This window comes from Xenopus tropicalis, chromosome 4 (genome assembly GCF_000004195.4).
Source record: "Xenopus tropicalis strain Nigerian chromosome 4, UCB_Xtro_10.0, whole genome shotgun sequence".
NCBI classification, from domain to species: Eukaryota; Metazoa; Chordata; class Amphibia; order Anura; family Pipidae; genus Xenopus; species Xenopus tropicalis.
This window is the reverse complement of record NC_030680.2, coordinates 76,616,535-76,640,730: the sequence shown is the minus strand read 5'-3', so window position 1 is coordinate 76,640,730 and position 24,196 is coordinate 76,616,535. Positions and strand designations below refer to the sequence as shown.

Below are 24,196 nucleotides of genomic sequence, written 5' to 3'. Positions count from 1 at the left end.
GGAATTTACTAGTTAGATAATTGCAGTCATGTCCTTTTTTGGAATGCTGCTGCCACACAGTTGATTGCACCTTATAAATGTTCATTGCTATAAAAGTTCCACCAATAGGAATAGGGACCACATTATAAAGCCCTATAAAATCATGCCACACACTGCTCACAGCAACATCAGCAAATCATTGTGGGTAAAAAGCTCAGAATGGGACTAAGGAAAGGTTTCCTTCTATTATTTGCTTTTCTGGTTATTTTTTCAGAAAAATCTATTGGTGTCCAACTTAATAGTGGTGGTTATGACAATATTTTAATTGCAATAGACCCCGATGTGTCAGAAGATATCAGAATCCTTGAAAACATCCAGGTAAGACTGAATTGTCTAGATTTTTAAAATAAAATGATAATATTAAGGTATATTGTTATGTGGTTGTCAATAATAATTTTAGAGGTGCTGAGGAGGGGGAACTGCCATACAGCAGACCCCACGATCTGGGTCCCCTCACAACCATGGGGTCTGCTGTATGGTAGGTACACCACTGGTCCCAATCAGTCATTCAAGGACTGGCTCTTGGATACCCCTTACTCACTTTTCAGAGGTTAAAAGTTCCCATTACACTTGTGCACATCTGTTCACAGTACTGGGAAATCAGTGGGGCTCAAGTTAGTATGCATATTGCCTGCATGTGTAAGGCTCCTGTACCAGGAAGGTCATTTAAGGTGAGATTAGAAGACAATACTCTTCTAGATAGCCCTGAAATCCCAAGTAGAAGGTCAAGACTTATTTATAAGTAGAAGATACAGCAATGTTTTTCTTATAGCTGTAACAAAGGTTGGTGCTCCATGGAGGGGTTTGAACCATATAAACCCAACAACCAGCACCTGAAGGTAATATGCCTTATGAAACAGATGCACATTTTAATCCACCCATATAAAGTAGTAATTCCAAACCTGCTGAACTAACTCAGTTTCAGGGTTTAAGATCAGATCAATTCCATTGTTCAACATAAATGTCAGGATTATTTTCTATTGGTGTATTTTTTGTTGTGGATGTTAGTTCTTGAGTTTTGTGTGATACTCAAATGATACATGCTCAGTTTCTCTCTTTTCTAATGCAAGGATATGGTGAAGGAGGCTACACATTATTTGTTTAATGCTACAAAGAAAAGGATTTTTATAAGAAGTGTTAAAATTCTGATTCCTGTTACATGGACCTCAAAAGATATATATCAATTGCGTCAGAGAGAAACATATGAAAAGGTAAGTTAGGGGATGTGTGCTTCACTGTAGGGTAGATACCCTCTCTATCTTGTTTTTAATGAGCAATAATTACAGTTATAAACAAGAAATATGTTTTTTGGTTTATCTGTATCTAAACAGTAACATTTATAGTGGTTTTATTTTCTAACTTTATGATTCTTGGTGTCCTCTGTACAATAAACATCTACTTTTCTCTAAGTCAGAGACAAAATAAACTGGAAAAGGGAGGGGTTGTATACAGAGCTCATTACCACTTTATTGGGTCAGCTGATTACAGGGGTAGGGAAAGGGTAGTAGGAAATCTGAAGACTTAACAGTGCTTATAATGAAAAAAAGAAAGAGAGCATATATGTATATTGTATTTAAAAGAACAGGCAGAATACAATTCTATATAAATCTATTATAAGTTGTTGATGTTGAAAAAAGTTGGCGTAGACTGCCCCGGTAATATATCTACCCCTGTATGTCCACTATAGTTTACGTTAGCAAATTTAACTATGAACACATTTTAAGTGCTGAATTCCATTTAAAGGAACAGTATACTAATCAGTTATGAATTTTGAAAAGAGTAAAAATACAGTTAACATGTCTGAGAGTTGCTCTGTTCCAAAGTAATCCTTTAGCAAATCTAAATTCTACTATTTCTAATGGCAATGATGACTGGCTGATACCTGTATTTAAGCATTACTCTTTTGATGGCTGTCTTGGAAACTATACTTATATTCTGTCATTTAATAAAAATGTTTTTGTAAAAAAAAAGCTTCAGTTTTCAGTCTTCAGTTTAGCTTTAAGTTTGTTATAGAATGTCATATTTTAGCAGCGTTCAACTGGTCCAAAAATCTGTTGCTTTGTGAGCTACAATTTTATTGCTATTATTACTTTTATATTATTTATATTATCTTTTTTTCAGCCCCCCTCCCCCCATTCATCTTCTAGTCTCTCATTCAAACCACTACCTGGCTTCTAATATAAATCAGATGGTTGCAACCGGTTATTCACAACCATTAAAAAACATGAAAAAATAAAGTCAAATTGCATATTGTCTCAGAATATCACTGTGTATATCAAACTAAAAGTTATATTTAATAAAAAGTACCCCTTTCAATATTGCTTTTTCTTGACTGTTTAGTTAAAATGAAATTAGCTTACATATGCAAGGCCCTTACAGTATTTCTACAGCTTATTCTAATTTGAAAACCATGGAATTGGCCTATAAATAAAATCATATGAGATGAATCTCTTATATTATGTGTATATTTTCTTAATTAGGCAGAAGTTGTAATTGCTAACCCTTATCTAAAATATGGTGATGACCCATACACTTTACAATATGGCGACTGTGGAGAACAGGGTAAATACATTCATCTGACACCTGGCTTTCTTCTCAAAGACAATCTGATCTCTGTGTATGGGCCAAGAGGTAAGCACAGCAATAATATTTATTAAAGTAAAGCACCATGAATGATGATGATATTAGGGGCTGATATATATGGGGCAGCCTTTGAGCATTATTATGTCATATCACATAAAAATGAGCAACTACTTTGAGGCCACTGGGAGCAACATCTAAGGGGTTGGTGAGCAACATGTTGCTCACGAAGCAATGGTTGTGCATCACTGCTCTACATCATACTTAAAGTTATGTTAAACTGATGCTTTAAAGGAGAACTTTAGCTTAATTAAAGACATAGGCTAGAAATGTTGTACACTGTGTTTTGCACTTATCTACCAGCCCCAGTAGCTCCCCATCTTCTTTTCTGCTGATTTACTGCCCATGCTCTGTGCTGCTGTCAGTTACCTGAGCTTAAGGACAGACTGTATATATAGAATATAAATGTCACAATATATGTCGCATTAGGAAATAATACAGATTATTAGTACATGGCACCTGTGCAGTTAGCACCAGAATATAATAGCATCAGCTTGTATGACAGGCAAACCTGATTTTCTGTTGACTCCTAAGCTTGGCTTCTCAACAGCTGCCCATAGCACACTGAGCACGTGCAGTGTCACTGACACTTCTAACAAAATAAAAGATGGGGAGCTTCTATGAGCAAATTTAAATGCCTATATTATTAGTGCTATAGAGATGCTAAACCTTTAGGATGGTGCATTAAGTTAAGTATATAAAATATGGCATTTCTAGCCGCATTCAGATTTAGGGTTTAGTTTAATTTAGTCATCTTCAGGTTCAGGGAAGCTAGGGAGGCCAAAAAAAACCAAGAAAACAAATTTTAGTTTCATTTCTTCATATCACCAATAAAAGAAATTAATGTGATTTCTCAGAATTTTTATTTCTTTTGAAACCATTATTCCATGACTGCCTACTTTGGTTTTTACCTATTTACAAAGCACATTGGCTTTTGGGGTGAGAGAATTTTGTTTTCTTTTAAATCCTTATTTTTAAAATATTCAAAAGGTCTAAGAATAATGAAAACCTTTAACATCTTTCCTCTGCATTTGTTAAAACGTACTGTATACCCACTAGCCCATCATTATAATGTATTCTTTCCTTTGTGGTAATCCTTCTGATAGATCTAACTTTTAAATTAAAATTTCATCTGCATATTAGCCTTTCTCTGCTGTCTGTATTTTTAATGTGGATAACATTTCTAAATTTAACCAGGAGCCAATTAGCTTTTCTGTATGTTTTTGACATGCGTGAATACCTGGAGAAACTGCCATAAGCACACAGAAAATATATGAACTCCTTGCTGTTTCTGCAGGGCTTGTGCCCTCTATAGTTACACCAGTGCAAAAATGACATGCATATAGTCAAAAACTGAATTTTAAGAAAGCAAATGTTTGCACTCATTGTATTCCAATTGGCTAATGCTATATCCTTCCTTTGGTCAACACTATTGGTTAGGTTTTTGTGACTAACCAGTTACTAGTAATGTGCAGGTACATCAGATACCCACAGGACCCACAGGTTAACTCATAAGTTGGGCAGGTTTGGTTCACAAAGTGGGTTTACTGGTGCAGGTTCAGGAGGGTGGCAGGTCCAGCAGTTTTTTTTGTTTTGTTTCTGAAATAACCAAGTTACTCTTCACTCTCCCCTTCTCATCATCTGTCTATCTTCATTCTCTCTTCATGCATTAGGTGGAGTCAGTCAGGAGTCAGTTAGGTCTAATAAATATTTTGGGGGCGTTGCACCCTTTGCCTAGAAGAGGTATTAGAGCTCACTCACAGTGGATCCAGGGGAGTGAGCAGTAGAGAAGGTTTGTATGGTTTATTAGAAATGTGTGAACTGAATATCTTAGGAAGGACTGAATATTGGTAATATATATACATTCAGCTGTAGGGTAGAGCAAAGTATTGCAACATTTTATATAAAGGTAAATATTCCCTTTAATGTGATGTAACCTTCTCCTTTTAAGGTAGCAATGACTGACATAATGAGAATTTTATGTTTTATGCAGATGACTCAGTAGTGCAGCTGTAACTATCTCACTGTAATATATTTTATAATAAAATAACTTATTTTCCTTGTAGGGAGAGTATTTGTCCATGAATGGGCTCACCTACGATGGGGGGTATTTGATGAATACAACAGTGATAAACCATATTATATTTCTGGAAATCTTACAATAGAAGCAACAAGGTAATATAGTTATGGTCTTGCCTGACAAAAAACTGAACCTGTAGCACACAGAAAATATCAAATGAAAGTATAACTTAATCATTTAGATCAATCATGTAATCACATACATACTCAGAATGACTATATAGCTCCATGTATGGGGTAGACTCTCAGCCAACTATAGATCTGGGGCAATGTTTTGTCAACACGTGTATTTTGAATAAAAGTTTGATTGTCCTAAAACAATAAGATCACGTTTGGGATTTGTCTTCAGTTTGTTACATGGTTGCATTTAAGAATTTGAGGGGGGGCATTTATTATTGTTTGAATCTGGAAGATCTTTGTTTGTTTAAAAATTTTAGAGGTTTTCAAATGTTTTGACCCTGGTTTTTGTGTGACAATACAGAAAAGTTGCAGAAAAGTGAGAAAAATATATTACTAGTAAATATGTCTCTATATATGTCTCTATATGTCGCAAATGGTTGTGGGAATCTGATGTTCGCCCAATGGTATATCTGTACTGCTGTTTCTAAGAAATTGTGTAATTGGGGCATTTTAAAAAAACAACCCAAGCAGGTATTATTGTCTTGCTCATAAAGCTGCAGGAACAAACAGCTGTGTGACCCCAGATCTGTAGTCATTGTGAATATTGTCACATATATTGATGTTAGCAAACAAACAAAAGCAGTTATACATTTAATGGGCAGGGTGGGGTGAACTAACTTCATTATGCCTTAAAATGTTAGGCAATAAAAGTGAATAGACTCAATATAATTTTGGTGTGCTGACAGTAGCTTCACATCACAGGACCATTTGCAAAATCTCAATTATGCTATGTTTATGAACTTTTGGTGCCAGCACCATCATGTCCTGTGTACTGTTTCCAAGAACACAATGTTTTTTTTAGTACTTATGTGCAATAAAAGGAACAGAGTGCTTATCATTTAAATATGATGACATTAAGGGGCACACACATTTAAAGGAGAAGGAAAGGTAAAAACAAAGTAAGCTTTATCAGAAAGGTACATGTAAATACAGCCATAAGCACTCACAGTAATGCTGCACTGAGTCCTCTATCAAAAGAAACACATGATTTCTCGTCTGTTTTAGTAAACATGATGTTCCAGTGTCTGTCTTCCTCTCAGAAACATCCTTAATTCCCGGGGCCAGAGTCTGCATAGTTCTCTCCTGCTCCCCCTCCCCCCATTTTTCCTCTGATACATAATCAGATATATTTAAATCTGCAAACAGCATACACACACAGACCCTTATTCAGCATACATTTCATCAAGAATACAGGCTCACACAGGCAGAACTGACTCTGATAAAAGTTCTGCTTTGATTGAGCTGAGTTTAGGAGAGGAGGTCAGGAGAAAAAAAATTGGCAGACAGCTAGAGCTGAGTTTCTATGGGAACCAGCAATGCCATCTCTTTACTGGCTGCTAGACTGGGGGGCGTGTTTAGTAATCTGAACTTAGAACAACTGAGCATGCCCACAAGCCAGAAGTCAAAGCAAATTCCTGAGGGAGGGGGCTGAGTGGGTTACAGGAGGAGAAGGAAATCGAAGTGATTAAGGAGATGTTGCAGCCTTACTATTAACCTCTGGACAACCAGTGTGGCAGGTACTGAAAGATTTCAAAAAGGCTGTTCACTGATTAAATTTGTGTGTGTGGGGTTTACATGTCCTTTAAGCAAATGGAGAAAGATTCTAAAGCTCTTTACTCAGGTATGTTAATGGTTTCTGCAGAATAAATATAGCATTATAGGTGGCACTAATGTGGCAAATCTATTGGCAGTAAAATGCCAAAATGACTTTCTTTCTCCTTTAAATCAGGGCTTCCCAACCTTTTCAGCAGCATGGCCCGGTAGGAGGCAAATTCTTTTTCCCACGGACCGAGGGGGGCGGGGTGCGCTGCGGCCCACTGCCCTGCTGTCCATGGCCCGGAACTGGTCCGCGGCCCGGCGGTTGGGGACCCCTGCTTTAAATTACAAATCTAGGAAATGAAAAACATTTTTTTTTTTTGCCAGGTGTTCAGTTCATGTTAATGGTACAAATGTGATGGTTAAACGCACAGGACAGTCGTGTGAAGCAAGGACTTGCAAATATGACCCTCACACAAATCTTTTTGAGAAAGGATGTGCTTTTTTCCCCAAAAAGAACCAGCTCACACGAGAATCAATCATGCATATGCAGGCACTGCCTTCTGTGAGTATTATTCTTTTTTATATTTTATCAAAATGTTGGTTTTGCAAAGTTGTTTCCTTTTGATATTCAAGAAAGTATATTAGGGAGAATTTTACTTCAACACATGAGAATTCATTTCAGCTAAGCCAGTTGCAAAGCTAGCGTGTCCATTTATTGTCTAAAAATAATATTATTGCGTGTGGGAAGTTTGTGGACATTTTGTGCGTAGGATTGTGACTTTTTTATTTTTGGAATGATAAAAATAGAAAACTCAGTAACAATGCCATAAAACTGTTATCTGAGACTAGCACTAAGGTGAGGAAACTCTGGTTTTAGAGCTTACGTTAGGAAACTGAGCATTTCATGTCTATCTACAGTGTAGTTCTCAGAACTAATGTGTTTGTGGCTTTCCTTTTACTCAGCATAATACTTTATATACTGATTCCTCCTTATACTGCCCCCTTTATAGTGCCATATGATTCTCATAAAATGTGTGCATGATGAGGTAAGAGATCTATCTATATCATACAGTGGTGTGAAAAACTATTTGCCCCCTTCCTGATTTCTTATTCTTTTGCATGTTTGTCACACAAAATGTTTCTGATCATCAAACACATTTAACTATTAGTCAAAGATAACACAAGTAAACACAAAATGCAGTTTTTAAATGAGGGTTTTTATTATTTAGGGAGAAAAAAAATCCAAACCTACATGGCCCTGTGTGAAAAAGTAATTGCCCCCTGAACCTAATAACTGGTTGGGCCACCCTTAGCAGCAATAACTGCAATCAAGCGTTTGCGATAACTTGCAACGAGTCTTTTACAGCGCTCTGGAGGAATTTTGGCCCACTCATCTTTGCAGAATTGTTGTAATTCAGCTTTATTTGAGGGTTTTCTAGCATGAACCGCCTTTTTAAGGTCATGCCACAACATCTCAATAGGATTCAGGTCAGGACTTTGACTAGGCCACTCCAAAGTCTTCATTTTGTTTTTCTTCAGCCATTCGGAGGTGGATTTGTTGGTGTGTTTTGGGTCATTGTCCTGCTGCAGCACCCAAGATCGCTTCAGCTTGAGTTGACGAACAGATGGCCGGACATTCTCCTACAGGATTTTTTGGTAGACAGTAGAATTCATGGTTCCATCTATCACAGCAAGCCTTCCAGGTCCTGAAGCAGCAAAACAACCCCAGACCATCACACTACCGCCACCATATTTTACTGTTGGTATGATGTTCTTTTTCTGAAATGCTGTGTTACTTTTACACCAGATGTAACGGGACACGCACCTTCCAAAAAGTTCAACTTTTGTCTCGTCGGTCCACAAGATATTGATCTTGGCAATCATTGAGATGTTTTTTAGCAAAATTGAGACAAGCCATAATGTTCTTTTTGCTTAAAAGTGGTTTGCGCCTTGGAAATCTGCCATGCAGGCCGTTTTTGCCCAGTCTCTTTCTTATGGTGGAGTCGTGAACACTGACCTTAATTGAGGCAAGTGAGGCCTGCAGTTCTCTAGATGTTGTCCTGGGGTCTTTTGTGGCCTCTCGGATGAGTTGTCTCTGCGCTCTTGGGGTAATTTTGGTCGGCCGGCCACTCCTGGGAAGGTTCACCACTGTTCCATGTTTTTGCCATTTGTGGATAATGGCTCTCACTGTGGTTCGCTGGAGTCCCAAAGCTTTAGAAATGGCTTTATAACCTTTACCAGACTGATAGATCTCAATTACTTTTGTTCTCATTTGTTCCTGAATTTCTTTGGATCTTGGCATGATGTCTAGCTTTTGAGGTGCTTTTGGTCTACTTCTCTGTGTCAGGTAGCTCCTATTTAAGTGATTTCTTGATTGAAACAGGTGTGGCAGTAATCAGGCCTGGGGGTGACTACAGAAATTGATATTGAAATTGAAAATTGAAATTGATAAACCACAGTTGTTATTTTTTAACAAGGGGGGCAATCACTTTTTCACACAGGGCCATGTAGATTTGGAGTTTTTTTTCTCCCTTAATAACGTAAACCTTCATTTAAAAACTGCATTTTGTGTTCAATTATGTTATCTTTGACTAATAGTTAATGGTTTTTGATGAGCAGAAACATTTAAGTGTGACAAACATGCAAAAGAATAAGAAATCAGGAAGGGGGCAAATAGTTTTTCACACCACTGTATGTGTTAAAGTATAAATGTATATTTATAGTCTATGCATAATCCTTAGGCTTTCCACTGTGTTGTCATATTATTCCAATAATTCAGGAAGAATGTGCACTAGGAGTCATTGCAGGGGCACTGCATAACATCATTAAGGGCAAAAGAAGGACTTAAATGACATTCTTTATGTTTTCTCTTAGCCTGTAGAGAGAGATAACATGAACATATGGTATTGCTCACATACTTCTAAAATGGATAATACATTATACTCAGGGGCAGATTTTCAAAATTCAGATTTGTGTAATTTTAGAGGTTTTTCCAACCTTGACTAAACTCACATTTTGCAAAATCATGAATTATTATTAAAAAACACAGACGCCAAAATGCATAAAAAAATGTGAATTTTTTGAATCATGAACTTACATTACTTTGATAGTACGAATTGCTCCCTCCAAAAATTTGAAAAAAGACAACTCCCATTGATTTCTCCATAACCTTGCAAGCCTTTAGATGGTTTATTTTTCAGTTTTTTTGCCGTTTTAACGCATAATAAATGGCAAAAATATTTTTACATTTTTGAAAATTGGAAAAATCTGATTTTTAACACAAAAAATACAATTCGCTGAAAAAAATACAACAAGAGTCGATATCAGAATACACAACTGATTTTTATTGCATATCTTTAGATTTATAGCCCATATCAAACAAATAATTTGTTTAACAAGGTGTGTCCTAACTGTAGTAGACCAGTAATATCAGCAAATTGTTTACATTGCTATGACAAATTTAGCCCATGCTTGTCCATAATGTTATAAATATTAGCCTGTACTTTTTTTGTTTTATAAAATATATGACTAAATAACATTTAGGACTTAATTATTTTCCTGTTTTAGGTATCTGAGTTCTGTGATGAAAGTAACCATAATATTGAAGCTCCAACTCCACAAAATAAAATATGTAACTCTAGAAGTATCTGGGACATCATTAGAACATCCCAAGACATAATTTCTACACCTCCAATGGAAAACAACATTTACCCAGAACCTTCCTTCTCATTCCTGCAGTACAAAGGACGGGTGGTCACATTACTGATTGATGTTTCAGGAACAATGGGTGGTGTAAATATCTCGACCCTATTCTTTTTCTTTATTTAGTCAAGAAAAGGTTTGGTACAAAAGAAGTACAGGTATAGGATTCGTTATCCAGAATGCTCGGGACCAAGGGTATTCCGGATAAGGGGTCTTTCTGTAATTTGGAACTCCATACCTTAAAAATTAATAAAACATTAATTAAACCCAATAGGATTGTTTTGCATCCAATAAGGATTATTTATATCTTAGTTGGGATCAATTACAAGGTTCTGTTTTATTTCTACAGAGAAAAAGGAAATCAGTTTTAAAATTCTAAATTATTTGATTAAAATGGAGTCTATGGGATAACGGGTTTCCGGATAAGGGGTCCCATACCTGTATAAGCTGATAACTTTATTTAAATCATTAATATGTTTCTGTAAAATGTACTGACCTTTCTTACGGAGGAGCATTTAAAGGGGATATCAACTCACCTATCTAAATTAATATACTTGCTCAGAGTGCTCTTCTGAACACTTTGCAGCTTACATTTTGTTTTTTTCTGTTTTCATGATTAGTAGCAGTACTCTACTATCATAATTGTGTAACAGAAGTGCCCCCTGCTGTTACATCCTTGTAGTGTCCAGACAGAATAACAAACGTTTCAATGGCCAATTCTAAGCAACTTTCCAGCTGGTCTTCATTTTATATCTTTTATAGTTTTTGAATTATTTGCCTTTTTTTGCCTCTTTCCAGCTTTCAAATGAGGGTCACTGACCCCTACAATTTTATTTTTATTATTTTATTTTTAATTTACTTATTTATTTATTACTTATCTTTTTATTCAGCCACTCTGCTATTCATATACTGTATCAGTCACTCTAGCAAACCACACCCTAGCAACCAGATAGCTGCTGAAATTCCAAACTGGAGAGCTGCGAAACAAAAAAAAAACAAAAAACTACCAATATAATAAAAAATGAAGACCAATTGCAAATTGTCTCAGAATAGCACTCTCTACAGCAGTGATCCCCAACCAGTGGCTCATGAGCAAGATGTTGCTTACCAACCCCTTGGATGTTGCTCTCAGTGCCCCCAAAGCAGGAGCTTATTTTTGAATTCCTGATTTGGTGGCAAGTTTTGGTTGAATAAAAACAAGATTTCCTACCAAATAAATCCCCTGTAAGCTGATAGTGTGCATAGAGGATACCTAATCGCCAATCTTAGCCCTTATTTGGCACCTCCATGAACTTTTATGATGCTTGTGTTGCTCCCTATGTCCTTTTACATTTGACTGTGGCTCACAAGTAAGAAAGGTTGGGGACCCCTGGTCTAAATCATACTAAAAGTTAACCCAAAGGTGAACAACCCCTTTAAGAAATGAAAAATAATAACGCTAATAAATTAAATACTGACACTTCTCTGCTCAGTTCTAGTGCTTCTGTTCCCTTAACAAAACGTTTTCCATAATAATTAATTATAATAATCATAGCAATAGTGCAGTTAGCAGTAGCCAAAGGGTTTGTAAACCTCACAAACGACTGAAATCTATGGGGCGTATTTATTATGCTGTGTAAAACTAATTCGCCGAAAATACGGAGTAAAAAGGTGTGTAAAATAAATGGAAAAGATCGCCGTCTGAACGCCGGATATTACGATGTTATTTTCCATAACTTCCGGTGGAAGAAAAAACGCGTAAAAAATGACGCCGCTTTTAAATCATTTTTACACGGTGAAGCCTGGCAATGTGTGGTGAATTTTCTCGCCGTTTTTTACACAGCATAATAAATATGCCCCTATGTGTCCTTTGGATGTCTGCTGTTATATGTAGCCATTGTAATGCATTACAGGTCAACAAACCTGTTTAGGTTATCTCTTGATTTATTTCTATGAAAGAGAAGTGGAAAAATAGTGTCTTACGAGGCTAATATTATTTTCAATTTGCAGAATAATCGCATTGGGCGAGTGTTCCAGGCGGCTGATATCTTTCTTACTCAGATTATTGAAACAGGATCTTATATTGGGATTGTTGAGTTTTCATCTTATGGGTTCAAACTTTCAGATCTAAAACCAATAATCAGCAATGAGGACCGTGAAAATATGAAATTACTTATTCCACATACGACAACAAATCGTGAATCGAACACTTGTGAAGGACTCAGATGTGCCCTTGAGGTAAGCTTGAAGTAGCTTGCTCAAACTGCTCTTCTGGGCACTTTTCAATTTGAATTCATTTTTTTCTCTTAGTTTACATGATATAAGCAGTTTTACGCTGCTAATACAATACATTGCAAAAAGTGCATCCCCTGCTGGACAGGATGCTAGAAAGGCTTATTAGATGTTTAGTTTAGATTTTTTTTTGTCTTTTCTATAGTTCCCTTAAATTTTTTTAGTTGTTTGTCAGCGTTTAAAATGTTTTCATGCTATTGCGTTGCTATGCGATAAACCGGCTTATTATTTTACAGTAGTGTTTTTTAAGTGATTGGGTTTGGAAAGTATTTTTATGTGCAGTTGTAAAAAAAATGCATTTGTTGACATAGAAATATTGTCATGTTGATTCAAAGGCACTCAAATATTTTATATGGAAGCTCACACTTGTATGTATATATGTTTTCCTACCTCAAAAATCATCGAAAACGCGAAAATGGTTACATGTAATTTGTGCTTGGATATTTTTTTTTCCCTATACTTCCAACACAATGGGAAATAACATAAAAGTAAAGCTAGTGACACACTCGTCTTCTCTTATGCGCGCTCAAGGGAGGACGTCGGGCGAGTGGCGTTGGCCCCTGCTTGGGGTTGGGGGGCGTGTGACACGGCCGGCGGGGGCACCTTGGGGAGTGTGGGGCCCCTGGGTAAAGGTAAAGTCATTTTGAAAAGTAGAAGATTTACATTGCCATGATTTCTTGGAACTAAATCCAAATAAATAGGTGTCTTTGAATTATCACAGTAAATCAAACTTTACCCTAAAATACTTCAAAACAATGCACTTTGTTTTCAGACACAAAAATATACATATTTATATACTTTAGGTTAACAAACATCTCTATGGCTCAGCGTATGGGACTGAGATAATATTGGTCACAGATGAAGAAGACAGTAGTATCATTAACTCTTGCAACTCTGAATTAAGTGCCAGCGGATCAGCCATCCATATTATAGCTCTGGGAAAACAAGCAGCACCAAAACTCGACCTAATCACTGATATGACAGGTAGGATTTGTGGTAATTGTGCTTATAAAATTTGTATTTTAAGCAAATATTAAGTATGACATTAAATGCAAATAGTATTATGATAGTTATTGCTGTTTTTCAGGTGGATTGAAGTATTTTGCAACAGATAAAATAGATACAAATGATCTGATTGATGCTTTCACTGGAATGTCGGCTCAAAATGGGAATATTTTTCAGAAACCAATTCAGGTATCTTAAATATTACTCATTTTATTTATTTTATTTTATTTTGAATGTTTACAAAATATTTTTACAACTATTTACAATAGCGAAGATTGGTATAGCTCATTGATATTATCTGATACACTAGCCAATGCTTCTGTTCTCTGAAAACTGCACTGGCTGGAGGTATTTCTGTAGGAGTACCGTATCGCCATCTTCTTCCACTCCTCTGGTTTTCTTAACGGCCCTGTGCCTGGGTACGCATGTGCAGTAGAATGAAAAGCTGACTTTTTGTTCAAAGATCATCTTTTTTGCTCTACTATGCATTCGTCCAGGGCAAGAATGAAAAGAAGAAGGAATAGGCGGAAGAAGATGGCAGCAATGAGCTCCTACAGAAGTACTCCGGATTTGTGCAATTTTTAACAAACAGGAGCACCAGCCTGGGTTATCAAGTAAGCAAATGTATTTTGGCACCCCCCAATGATTAAACCTTTACTTACATCTTCAAAGGAGAACTATACCCCCGGGCTATAAAAGCCCCCTTAACTAGTACTGCCTTGACCCCCCCCCCCCCCACCTCTCCCTTATTGCATAGTTTCTAAGTTTAACAACTGTCAGCAGAGTAGTGCATACCTGGCCGACATCTTCTTAGCAACTGAACACACTTCGGGTCTCACAGACCCTGCTTGCACATGCTCAGTTTAAGCAGATTTCCTGCTACCACCAACTGCGCATGCACAAGCAGGGTTTGTATTGGCGGAGAGACCTGAAGTGTGTTCAGTTGCTAAGAAGTTGTCGGCCAGGTAGGCTGATGCGCTACTCTGCTGTTTCAGCTTGGGTTTAGTTGTTAACTTAGAAACTATGCGATAAGGGAGAGGTAAGGGGGGTCAAGGCAGTGATAGTTAAGGGTTTTTTTATAGCCCAGAGAGTATAGTTCTCCTTTAAGAAGACATGGAGCTTAAATCAGGAGAAAGTAGCATCTTGGGGATGTGTTACACTTCACCACATACATCAAAACCTCTACTTTTCACACAAAAAAACAGCATCAAAAATCCAAAAACCCTTTACAGTTTTTTTATACATAAATTGAAATGTAGGGTAATTAAATTTTGTGTAAGTGCAAGAAGAAATTAAAAAAATGAAAATTGATCTGAACCTTTTTAAAACCCCCACTTATGTGACTGATTTCTGTTTTATTCATTTTGACTTCTTCATTTGACAGCTAGAAAGCACAAGTTTGTATGCTGAGCCAGACGAGTGTTTGAATGGAACAGTTTTTGTCGATGAAACAGTGGGGAATGAGACATGTTTTGTAATAACCTGGCAGATGTCAGAACCAACCATCAATCTGGTAGACCCCCAGGGGAAAATATTTACTGGTGAGCAATTCACCAGTAACTTAAATTCAAACTTGTCTAGGTTTCAGATCCCAGGCACAGCAGAGGTAAGGAATTTGATATATTTAATATTAATCTAGCGATAGCATGAAACATTTATATTATATTTGTTCTAGAAAATACTCTTTAAGTAGGAAAAACATGTACCTTCCTTGGCTGGTTAAAATGTAAAAAATATCACAATATTATTTTTCTGTTTGTAGAATGGACCTTGGGCTTACAGTGTTTGCAACCATATGAATTCACCTCAAGCTATAGGTATCATTGTGACCTCCAAGGCTGCTAATGAAAGTATGCCTCCTTTGACTGTAACTGTGTTCGTTAACACAGCCACAAGGAAATATCCGAAAGCGGTTGCAGTCTATGCGTCAGTAAATCGTGGTTTACTACCTGTGAAGGGAGCCAAAGTAACAGCATTCATAGAGCATGAAAGTGGAAGATCCTTAACTTTAGAGCTCTTTGACAATGGAGCAGGTAACTTGTGGGATCTACCATAAGATAAATGCTTAAATGACAATTATTTTGTTGTGGGGTCTTTTATAGTGGCCCTTGTTTACCCAGTTCCACACTGCAGGGGACACAAAAGGGTTAAGTACTGCAGAGTTTAAAGTCCAGGCATGGTATAGGGGATATTGCTGCACTTACTGTCAGCTTTGGGAGCCCACCTCAGGCCAGGGGGAAAAAGGCGAGTGGGTCTAAGGCCAGGAAGCATGACAAGTCTGAAAGGATCCCCCTGGGAGACACAATGGTTATGGAAAATAAGCCAAGTAGACTAGCTGTATGGTAAAATGAACAAACAGGCACTGTCAGAAAGTCAGTCTGAGGTAAGGACAAGGGAGGGGTTTAACTTATGAGTTACACCTGCAAATTAAAGGAAGAAAGTGTTTGAAATTCGTTATAGTAGCAGTTTACATTATTCTTAATACCTTGAAATTACAATAATGTAAATTACAAAAGTGCTTAGAATAGCAGATAGGTAGTGTATCAAAGTCCAAAGTCACAACATTTATAAGAAGAATTAGATGACTAAAAAAAACATAACCTAGAGAATAACTATCATGAAAATGTAACGCAAGCTTCATCGCATGGAAATAAGAAACCAATGACAGAACTGGAGAACTGGAGTAGTGTAAAAGGAGGGGGCCCTTTGCACTGAGGCATATAGGGCTATAGTGACATTACTGTAATGAACTTTTTAAATACAACCAAAATTCTGTAAAGTTTCTGGAATAATCAAGTTCAATATCTGACATGAGGGCATACATTCAGATTAGTATGAAGAAAGGGTTTTTACAGTGAGACCTGTGAAGTTGAGAGACTCTTTCCATAAATCAGTTGTACTAGCGGAAGGGCTTGGATGCAGCTGCGATTCTGGGGCTGCTGCTGCCTGCTTCATGGTAGGAGTGGCCCTGGTTGGATGGCTTTTTGGCATGTGAGGATACAGGGTTATTCATAAAAGCTCTTACTACTGGAGTCAGGAAATAATTTTTTTCCCTCTGAGGCAAAGTGGCTTGGTTTTTTTTGCCTTCTCTAGATAAACTAGCAGTTAGGCAGGTTTACTTAGACATAAAATGCTGACCATGATGGACATGTGCCTTTTTTACCCTATGTTGCTATTAACATCTAAACAATCTGTATCTCTACATACAGCTTTGTGTCAGAGAGTAGGTTATTTTGAAAAAAAAAGCTCTAATACATTGTCTAGACAGAGGGAGAGAACACACCAATGTATTTGTCCTGACTGTCAATGAAATTATAATTCTGGCACAAATGCAAAAATATTGCTGAGAAGGGAATACTAAAAATGTGATTACTGCAGAAGTGGTACAGAAATCTTTCCATGAGATGAAGCTTGTATTATATCTACATTTTCACAATAATTGCAGATCAAAGACATCCACAAAAGATATGTTTGACTGCAAAGAAAAAAGGTTAAAAACAGCATAGCAAGTGCTGCTAGGGAGGTTCTGTGGAATTTCTAGTATGCTAATTTTATATACAATAAAAAGAAATATTTCAAATGAAATGCCAGAAAGAATAGCATTTCCTGTGCATTTTTCTATATAACTGCTATTTAAAGTTTGTCTGATTGTTTTCATTGTGTACACATAGGAGTACCCTTGCACATTTAAAAATGCATGCTGAGTGTATATAAACATATACATTGCATATATTATCATTTAGGTGCGCTCAAACCTGTTCCTAAAATGTACAACATGCACACAAAACAACTCCGCCCATGTGTAAGAACGCTAAGACAAATAGTACATCTTAAAATGCCCAAGAAGGTTAAAACAAACTCCATTACACCAGGGGGTACTAGCCCCAAGCTGTGACTTTACCGAAACCCCACCAGGAGAAACCAAACTCTCAAACACCACCAAATTCCCCTTCCCTCTTGCCAAACCATTTTAGGGCGGGTGGGTGACGTGCTGTTCTCCACGCTGACATCATGCACTGACTTTATCCTGCTGTGGTCTCCTGGCAACCCAAGGTACTCATTCCCCTCCTTCACTATGACCTCAGTCTGAGCCTTCTGCCTCTCTGTCTTCCTAGCTCTGTCAAGGCTACCCTTCTTTAAACCTTTTTGGGTCCGGGTAGCTCCATTCATTGCACTCGCTGCAGTATATGCCCTTGGTGAACAATAATTTATGAAAAAGAATGTTATTAATTATAAATCAAGAATAGGACTTAGTATTGTATGAATAACAGAACAGTCAGTAGAATGTAAAGGATTTTTTAGTAACATGTGAGGAAGGATGCATTATCTTTTGCTTTTCATTCTAGGGGCTGATATTGCAAAAAATGATGGCATATACTCAAAATATTTTATTAATTGCACTGGAAATGGAAGATATAAAATAAAAGTACGTGCTGAGGGGAAAGCTGCTAAAAGCAGACTAGCAATCACGAATAATGCGCTTTACCTACCAGGTTATGTGGAAAATAGTAAGTTGTGATTATTTTGTATGTTACTTAGCAAATAATCCCTTCAATAAAATATTAAAATGTGTATAAAATATTTCCCTTAGTCCATAGCGTACTCAGTTTATCTAATGAGAAAAGATAACACAAGGTACAAGGTACAGAACATAGCAATGTAAACAAAGTGGAAAATGTATATACCGTATTTTAAAACTTTGGAGTGTTTTGCCTAGCTTTATTATATGAATTACTGCACATAAAGCTTATAAGGGCTCATAATCCTGCTGTTAATAAAGTAGTTAATTATCTTATAATAAAAGCATTTAAAAAAGGATTCCCATCCATATTGCCCTGCAAAGGGACCAATTCCCCCTTCCAAACTACATCAAATACACATCAGCTTAGCCCACACCATATTTGTGGCCTGAGAAATCAAAGTAGCACAGCAGCATTGGATGTTTGTCTACGTCCAGTGTCCAGGCTCCCTATTGCTGATTGCTAAGAAGCAGCATACACAGTGGAAGCTGATCAAGTTCACAGTGCTTATATTCCTGGTTGGCGATCAACACTGGACACAGCCATACATAGCAGCCTCCAACCCTGCAATGCTAATCTGCTTTCTAAGGCCATTTATGAGGAAAGTTGGCAGCTGCATAAAGCATTGTGCAAATACAATCCGTTCCCCTGTATTGATGTTGTGCACAAAACTTATTGGGAGTAATGGGCTGTGTGTGTGTGGAAATAGTCTGGCATTTCAGGGGGCAGGTATTAAATGGGGGGAACCTAGATACCTAACAAACAGCTTTGTTTCTTCTTTAACAATTTGATTTCACTTCCCAACAGTAGCTATCATCTTAAAACATTTATTAAAAGTAATGTAATTTAAATACAGTAAATATATACACATTGGGGCTGATTTACTAAGACACGAATTCAAATCCGAATTGGAAAAATTCCAATTGGAAAACGAACATTCTGCGATTTTTTCATATTTTTTGCGATTTTTTCGGCGCCTTTACGACTTTTCGGAAATTGTCGCGACTTTTTCGTTACCAATACGATTTTGGCGAAAAAACGCAAGTTTTTCGTAGCCATTACGATTCGCTCGTATCTTGTCGCAACTTTTTCGTATTGAGCGCTCGTAAGCGGCGGGCGAAACTTTCAGACTTAGCATGATTTTGGAAGCCTCCCATAGGACTCAATGGCACCCTGCAGCTCCAACCTGGCCCAAGAAAAGTCACCATACTGAAGCTTGAATGAATCCGAACGCTATGAAAAAATCGCAACATTTTGCGCAACTTTCGGAATGGCTACGAAAAAGGCGCGACTTTTCGCGCAAGTTGTAACGCTACGAAAAATCGCCAGATTTTGCGCAACGTTTGGAATGGCAACGAAAAAGTCGCGATAATTTTCCGAAAAAATCGCCAAATACCGATCATTACGAAAAAAACGCAATCGGACACATTCGGCCGGTTCGTGAGTAAGTAAATGGGCCCCATTGTGTTCCCAATATGTGAGAAAATGTAGAGCTCTAAAATACTACTGGGATGCAACCACAGATACCCATAGTTCCTGCCTGCTGGGAACAATGTTACAGTGAATGTTTCTATTACAGGTAAGATATTTTTGAACCCTGAAAGGCCTACACAGAAAGATGACGTGCAGCTTGTACTGGGATCATTTACCAGGATAGCTACAAATGGTTCCTTTACAATATCTAATATCTACATAGATTCTACACAGGACAACTATAAACCCTGCAAAATAACAGACTTGGAGGCAAAGATAGAAATAAATAAATTTGTATTAACCTGGACAGCAACTGGGGATGATCTGGACCAAGGCAAAGGTATGAAACTACTGCCCTCATTGACTGCAATATGCCGACCAACAGAACACACATGTATGCTCTCACTTGTGATTGGTACTATCTATACACTGTATCTGATAAATGTATTACCAGTTTAGTTTCTGTCAAAATGAATTTTAATTGGACTGAGATGAGCACAGGAATTCTCAAGTGACTTCTTTCCCAGACTTGGGGGCATATTTGTCAAAAGTAAAACTAGAGTTTACCACAGTGATATTCCACCACTCTCAAACAATGGGGTTTTTAGGGACATATTTATCAAAAGGTAGAAGTAGTGATGCGAAAATTTGCAAAATTGTGAAAAAATTTCCAAAACAGCGAAAAATTCACGAAACGCGCCTATTGCCTTTATTTTATGCAACTGTGACTTTTTCCTCACTCTGCAAATTTTTTAGCCTGTTTCGCTAAAAATCTACCAATGCCGAAATGCGGAATTTTGCCACAAATCCATGCCTGCCGAAAAATTTTGCTCATCACAGAGTTCACCCTTTAATAGATACGGCTCTAAAAATCCCATATAAAATTAAAAGAGACTGGCAGAATTTCACTCTGGTGGACAGTGGTGAGCCCTTAGTTTTACTCTTAGTTTTTAAGGGTCTGGTTTGAGTTAATGTAGATGTATATGATGCCCTGTGGTAAATTCATAATCCATGGTACAGTTCTTATGGCGATGGTACAGGAAATGTTTTGCCACCCATACTAAATCTCCTCAGGCACAGCCGACAAACGTTTGAATATACCTTTTCTTTGCTGGTGGCAAAACATTTATATTATATAAGAACTGGAAATTGTTTTCTCCTGCATCTTCTCACTACAAATGTTTTACTGCCATTGATTCACACTGACACTAGTGAAAAGGTATCTTCAGACGATACTGTAGTCCTTTTTAGGGGTCACTTTGCTCAAACATATTATTAATGGAAAACTATACCTTCAGAATGAATACCTAACCAACAGTTGAAATCATATTAAGTGGCCTATTAAAAAATCTTACCAAACTGTAATATGTATACAATATATCAGTAAATACTGCCATTTACTTATTTTCCCTTGATCCACCATTTAGTCATGTGCTATATGTTCCCTTAGAGATTACCTAAGCAGAAATAATGCAGTTTGAACTGTAACAGGAAGTAGTGTGGAAGCAAAGGCAGAACTCTGTCCATTAATTGGCTGATGTGACCATGTATGAGTTCCTTGCTTTGTTTGTGTGCGCTTTGAATTGTATGACCCCCTCTTTAGTACCCAATGGGACGCACTACTAAAAAAGTATATTTTTATGAAAATGGTTTATTTAGAATCTAAATAAAGTGTATCCATCTAAATTTTAGATGAAGCAGGATTTCACATATTTTATGCAGCATATTTTTTTTTTAAAGATCTACATTGTTTGGGGGTATTGTTTTTCTTTAAGGGATTACTCATGCTTGTTTTTTAAGTTTTCGTACTGTGTATATTTTTTGTGGCTTTTGCGCGACTTTTTCGTACTTTGCGACAACAAGCGTGACAATTTGTGCTACAAAATCGTATTTGTTGCGTCGAGTACGAAAGTTTCGGATTCATTAAAGCTTCGTTATCGTGACTTTCCTTTGGCCAGGTTGGAGCTGCAGAGTGCCATTGAGTCCTATGGGAGGCTTTCAAAAACATACACAGAAGGATCAAAGGTTTTCCTGCCATTTACAATCGTTCAGATACGAAAATTTCATGACTTTCGGATCACCAATATGATATTATCGAAATTTTGTGACTTTCGGATCGCCAATACGATATTATTGTGACTAATACGATTGTTTCATAAGCATTTTCATGACATTTGCGATCATCAGAAATTATCGTATCTGATCCGAATTTTACCCATTTCGGGATTCAAACTCATACTTTGATGAATCAGTCCCATAGAGTAGCCAGCTATAAACGCACTATTTCATCATATTAACATGTTCTGCTTAGCACATCCTGCCAAAAGGACCAATGTGGGTGGAAGGGACATTAATAAGTTCTGCAGTGAGACAAGTCACAGCTACCTCTAACATTCACTCAGATTTAATAATTCAGGGGGTGAATCAGTGCAATTTGCCCATCTGTGTAGATGGCAAATTGCACATTATTTGGTACGCAAGTCAGTAAGTCTGAAAACTATACTGTATATGTCAACTCAGTGAGGTGCAGTTTAAAGGCTGTCCAGAGGAACAGTTCCCCTATATACTGTAGGTAAAAGGCAAAGTGTTAAACACTTTACACAGCACACAACTGTGAGCCTACTGCTGTCATATAAAAAGGCACAATTCTTTCCCTTTTTTCATCACTTTTATCTGAATGTAAAAATGTACTTTAATGATACAGACCTAAAAATAACCAAATAAATGCTAATTCCGCAGTGCACTGTTTGACAATATCAAGAGAAAGGTGTGTAAATTTAAACTGTCATCTAAAGTCAAAGTCACAGTAAAGGTCTCTGATTTTTTTTTTTTTAAAAACATATCGGTAACATATAACGAAAGCAGTATCTCTCTGACCCATTGCAAGGGGGTAGGTGGTTGCAGCAAACACACAACAGATGTTTCAGTTGAAGAACTGAACTTATGGGGTCCAGTTACAAATAAATGCAGTTATGTGAAAAATTCAGCCCATCCCAATTATAAACTAGAAGGTTTGTAGGGGAATTATATTTTTTAGAAAAGTCTATAAAAATCTACGTAATTTGCAAAAAAAGTAAATGTCTTACTATGTTGCTATGTTTAATTAGTTCATGAAATCATTTTACTAACTTGTTTTATCTTTACAGCTTCAAGCTATGACCTCAGAATGAGCGTCAGTCTCCGGGAATTAAGAGACAATTTTGCTGATTGTTCTTCAGTAGACATCTCCATTGCACCCCAGTCTGCTGGATCACGGGAAACCTTTGAATTTGTGCCACCAGATTTATCTATTAAAAATGGCACTAATTTTTATTTTGCCCTGGTTGCCATTGATAAAACTTCTAAAATATCAGACATGTCTAATATTGCACAAGCTGTCGTTTTAATTCCCCCAACCCCTGCCACCCTCACAAAGCAAAACCGTAGCACAGGGATCTGACCATAACCGACTTGTTTCCATGAACCCACAACAAAGGGTCCAATCACCAGTTCTTTAATATTATGGGCATATGGGAAACATTGCACTGAATTGTCTTCTTCAGGTAGATGGAAGGAGGCTCAGAAAGTACTCCTTATACTTATACTCCATATACTTACATGCAATAGATTGCGATAAAGTCTAAAAAATCAGCAGCTTTACTGGAGTCTGATACCTTCTCTAATTTTGTGCCTATTATCTCATCCACACTGTGTAAACTGTTTCACATGGCTTACTAAAGTCTTGTGCCAGAGATATAGCCTAATCATGCCAAACTAATGCCAATTGCTTTTGTCACGAATTATGTGAAATTATGCCATAAACTTGTATAGTGGGTGAGATGTGACCAACAATGTGGATACAAATACTGTATATACATATAGATATATACATATTATATATATTACTAGTGAATCAGTAATACAAAATGAAAACAATAGATAACTAATTTAAATTGACCATAATTCATTTTATAATGCATTTATAAAGTGGTGGTAATTTCTTTATTAAAATTATGCATTTATAATTCATATATTCATTGTTGTCCTTTGCAATGATGCCAAAAAAGGACAAAGATTACACAGTTAGGGTCTGATTTATCAAATTCTGAATTTTCGGCTGTTTCTAAGTACGATTGGCAAAATTTTGTATTAATAACGATAATTTCGGATGTGTGTAAATTGCACAAAAATTTGTATCGTGGCTGTACGAAAAATATTGTGGTTACGATCTGAAAGTTACAAAATTTTCATATCACAACCACCATAAATGGCGTAAAAACCCTTTCTGACTTTGAAACTTCAATGCATGATTTTGGAAGCTTTCCATAGGACTCAATGGCACTCTGAAGCTCCATCCTGGCCAAAAGATAGTCCCGATACCAAAGATTGAATGAATTCCAAAACTTTCGTTATTGTTGCACAAAGTACGAAAAGTAGAATTTTTTTGTGCAATAACGAACATATCATGAAAAAGTCGTACTTTTTTAACTATATTATCGTTAACAGTATGAACAGTTCTAAACTCTACAAAAAATAAAAATTTTTGGTAATCGTACCCATTCGGACTTTGATAAATCAGCCCCTTGGTGTTACTGATTTCCAGGTTTATAAGAACCTATGGAGGTTTTGTTGAACTTTATTGAAAAATGAAAAGAAAGAGAAAATAACCCTCTTAAGGTCACTTTGTCATTTTAATAAAAAGTGTAAGTGCTTACAAGGCCTTCATATTAAATCGCTAGCCAAACGCAAGTCAAGGTAAACCATTTATA

The 24,196-nt window shown here is 36.9% G+C and overlaps 1 protein-coding gene across 1 annotated transcript; it reads left to right on the top strand.

The window, feature by feature from the left end:
- Positions 1 to 112: 112 nt before the first annotated feature.
- clca2 (chloride channel accessory 2) lies at positions 113 to 23,753 on the top strand. Its single transcript, XM_031900841.1, has 14 exons — positions 113 to 357; positions 1,110 to 1,250; positions 2,520 to 2,670; positions 4,746 to 4,854; positions 6,862 to 7,039; positions 10,045 to 10,269; positions 12,169 to 12,396; positions 13,254 to 13,434; positions 13,538 to 13,644; positions 14,840 to 15,061; positions 15,218 to 15,488; positions 17,802 to 17,963; positions 19,555 to 19,788; positions 22,595 to 23,753. The coding sequence occupies exons 1-14, from the start codon at positions 199 to 201 to the stop codon at positions 22,885 to 22,887; spliced, it is 2,661 nt and encodes an 886-aa protein (XP_031756701.1). The 5' UTR covers positions 113 to 198; the 3' UTR covers positions 22,888 to 23,753.
- Positions 23,754 to 24,196: the final 443 nt, after the last annotated feature.

Bases quoted from the DNA above. Each gene is read 5' to 3' on its own strand.
- clca2 (XM_031900841.1), top strand. From the start codon at position 199: ATGGGACTAAGGAAAGGTTTCCTTCTATTATTTGCTTTTCTGGTTATT. The intron at 2,671-4,745 runs GTAAGCACAGCA...TTTTCCTTGTAG, and splicing joins CTCTGTGTATGGGCCAAGAG to GGAGAGTATTTGTCCATGAA. The intron at 12,397-13,253 runs GTAAGCTTGAAG...TATATACTTTAG, and splicing joins GACTCAGATGTGCCCTTGAG to GTTAACAAACATCTCTATGG.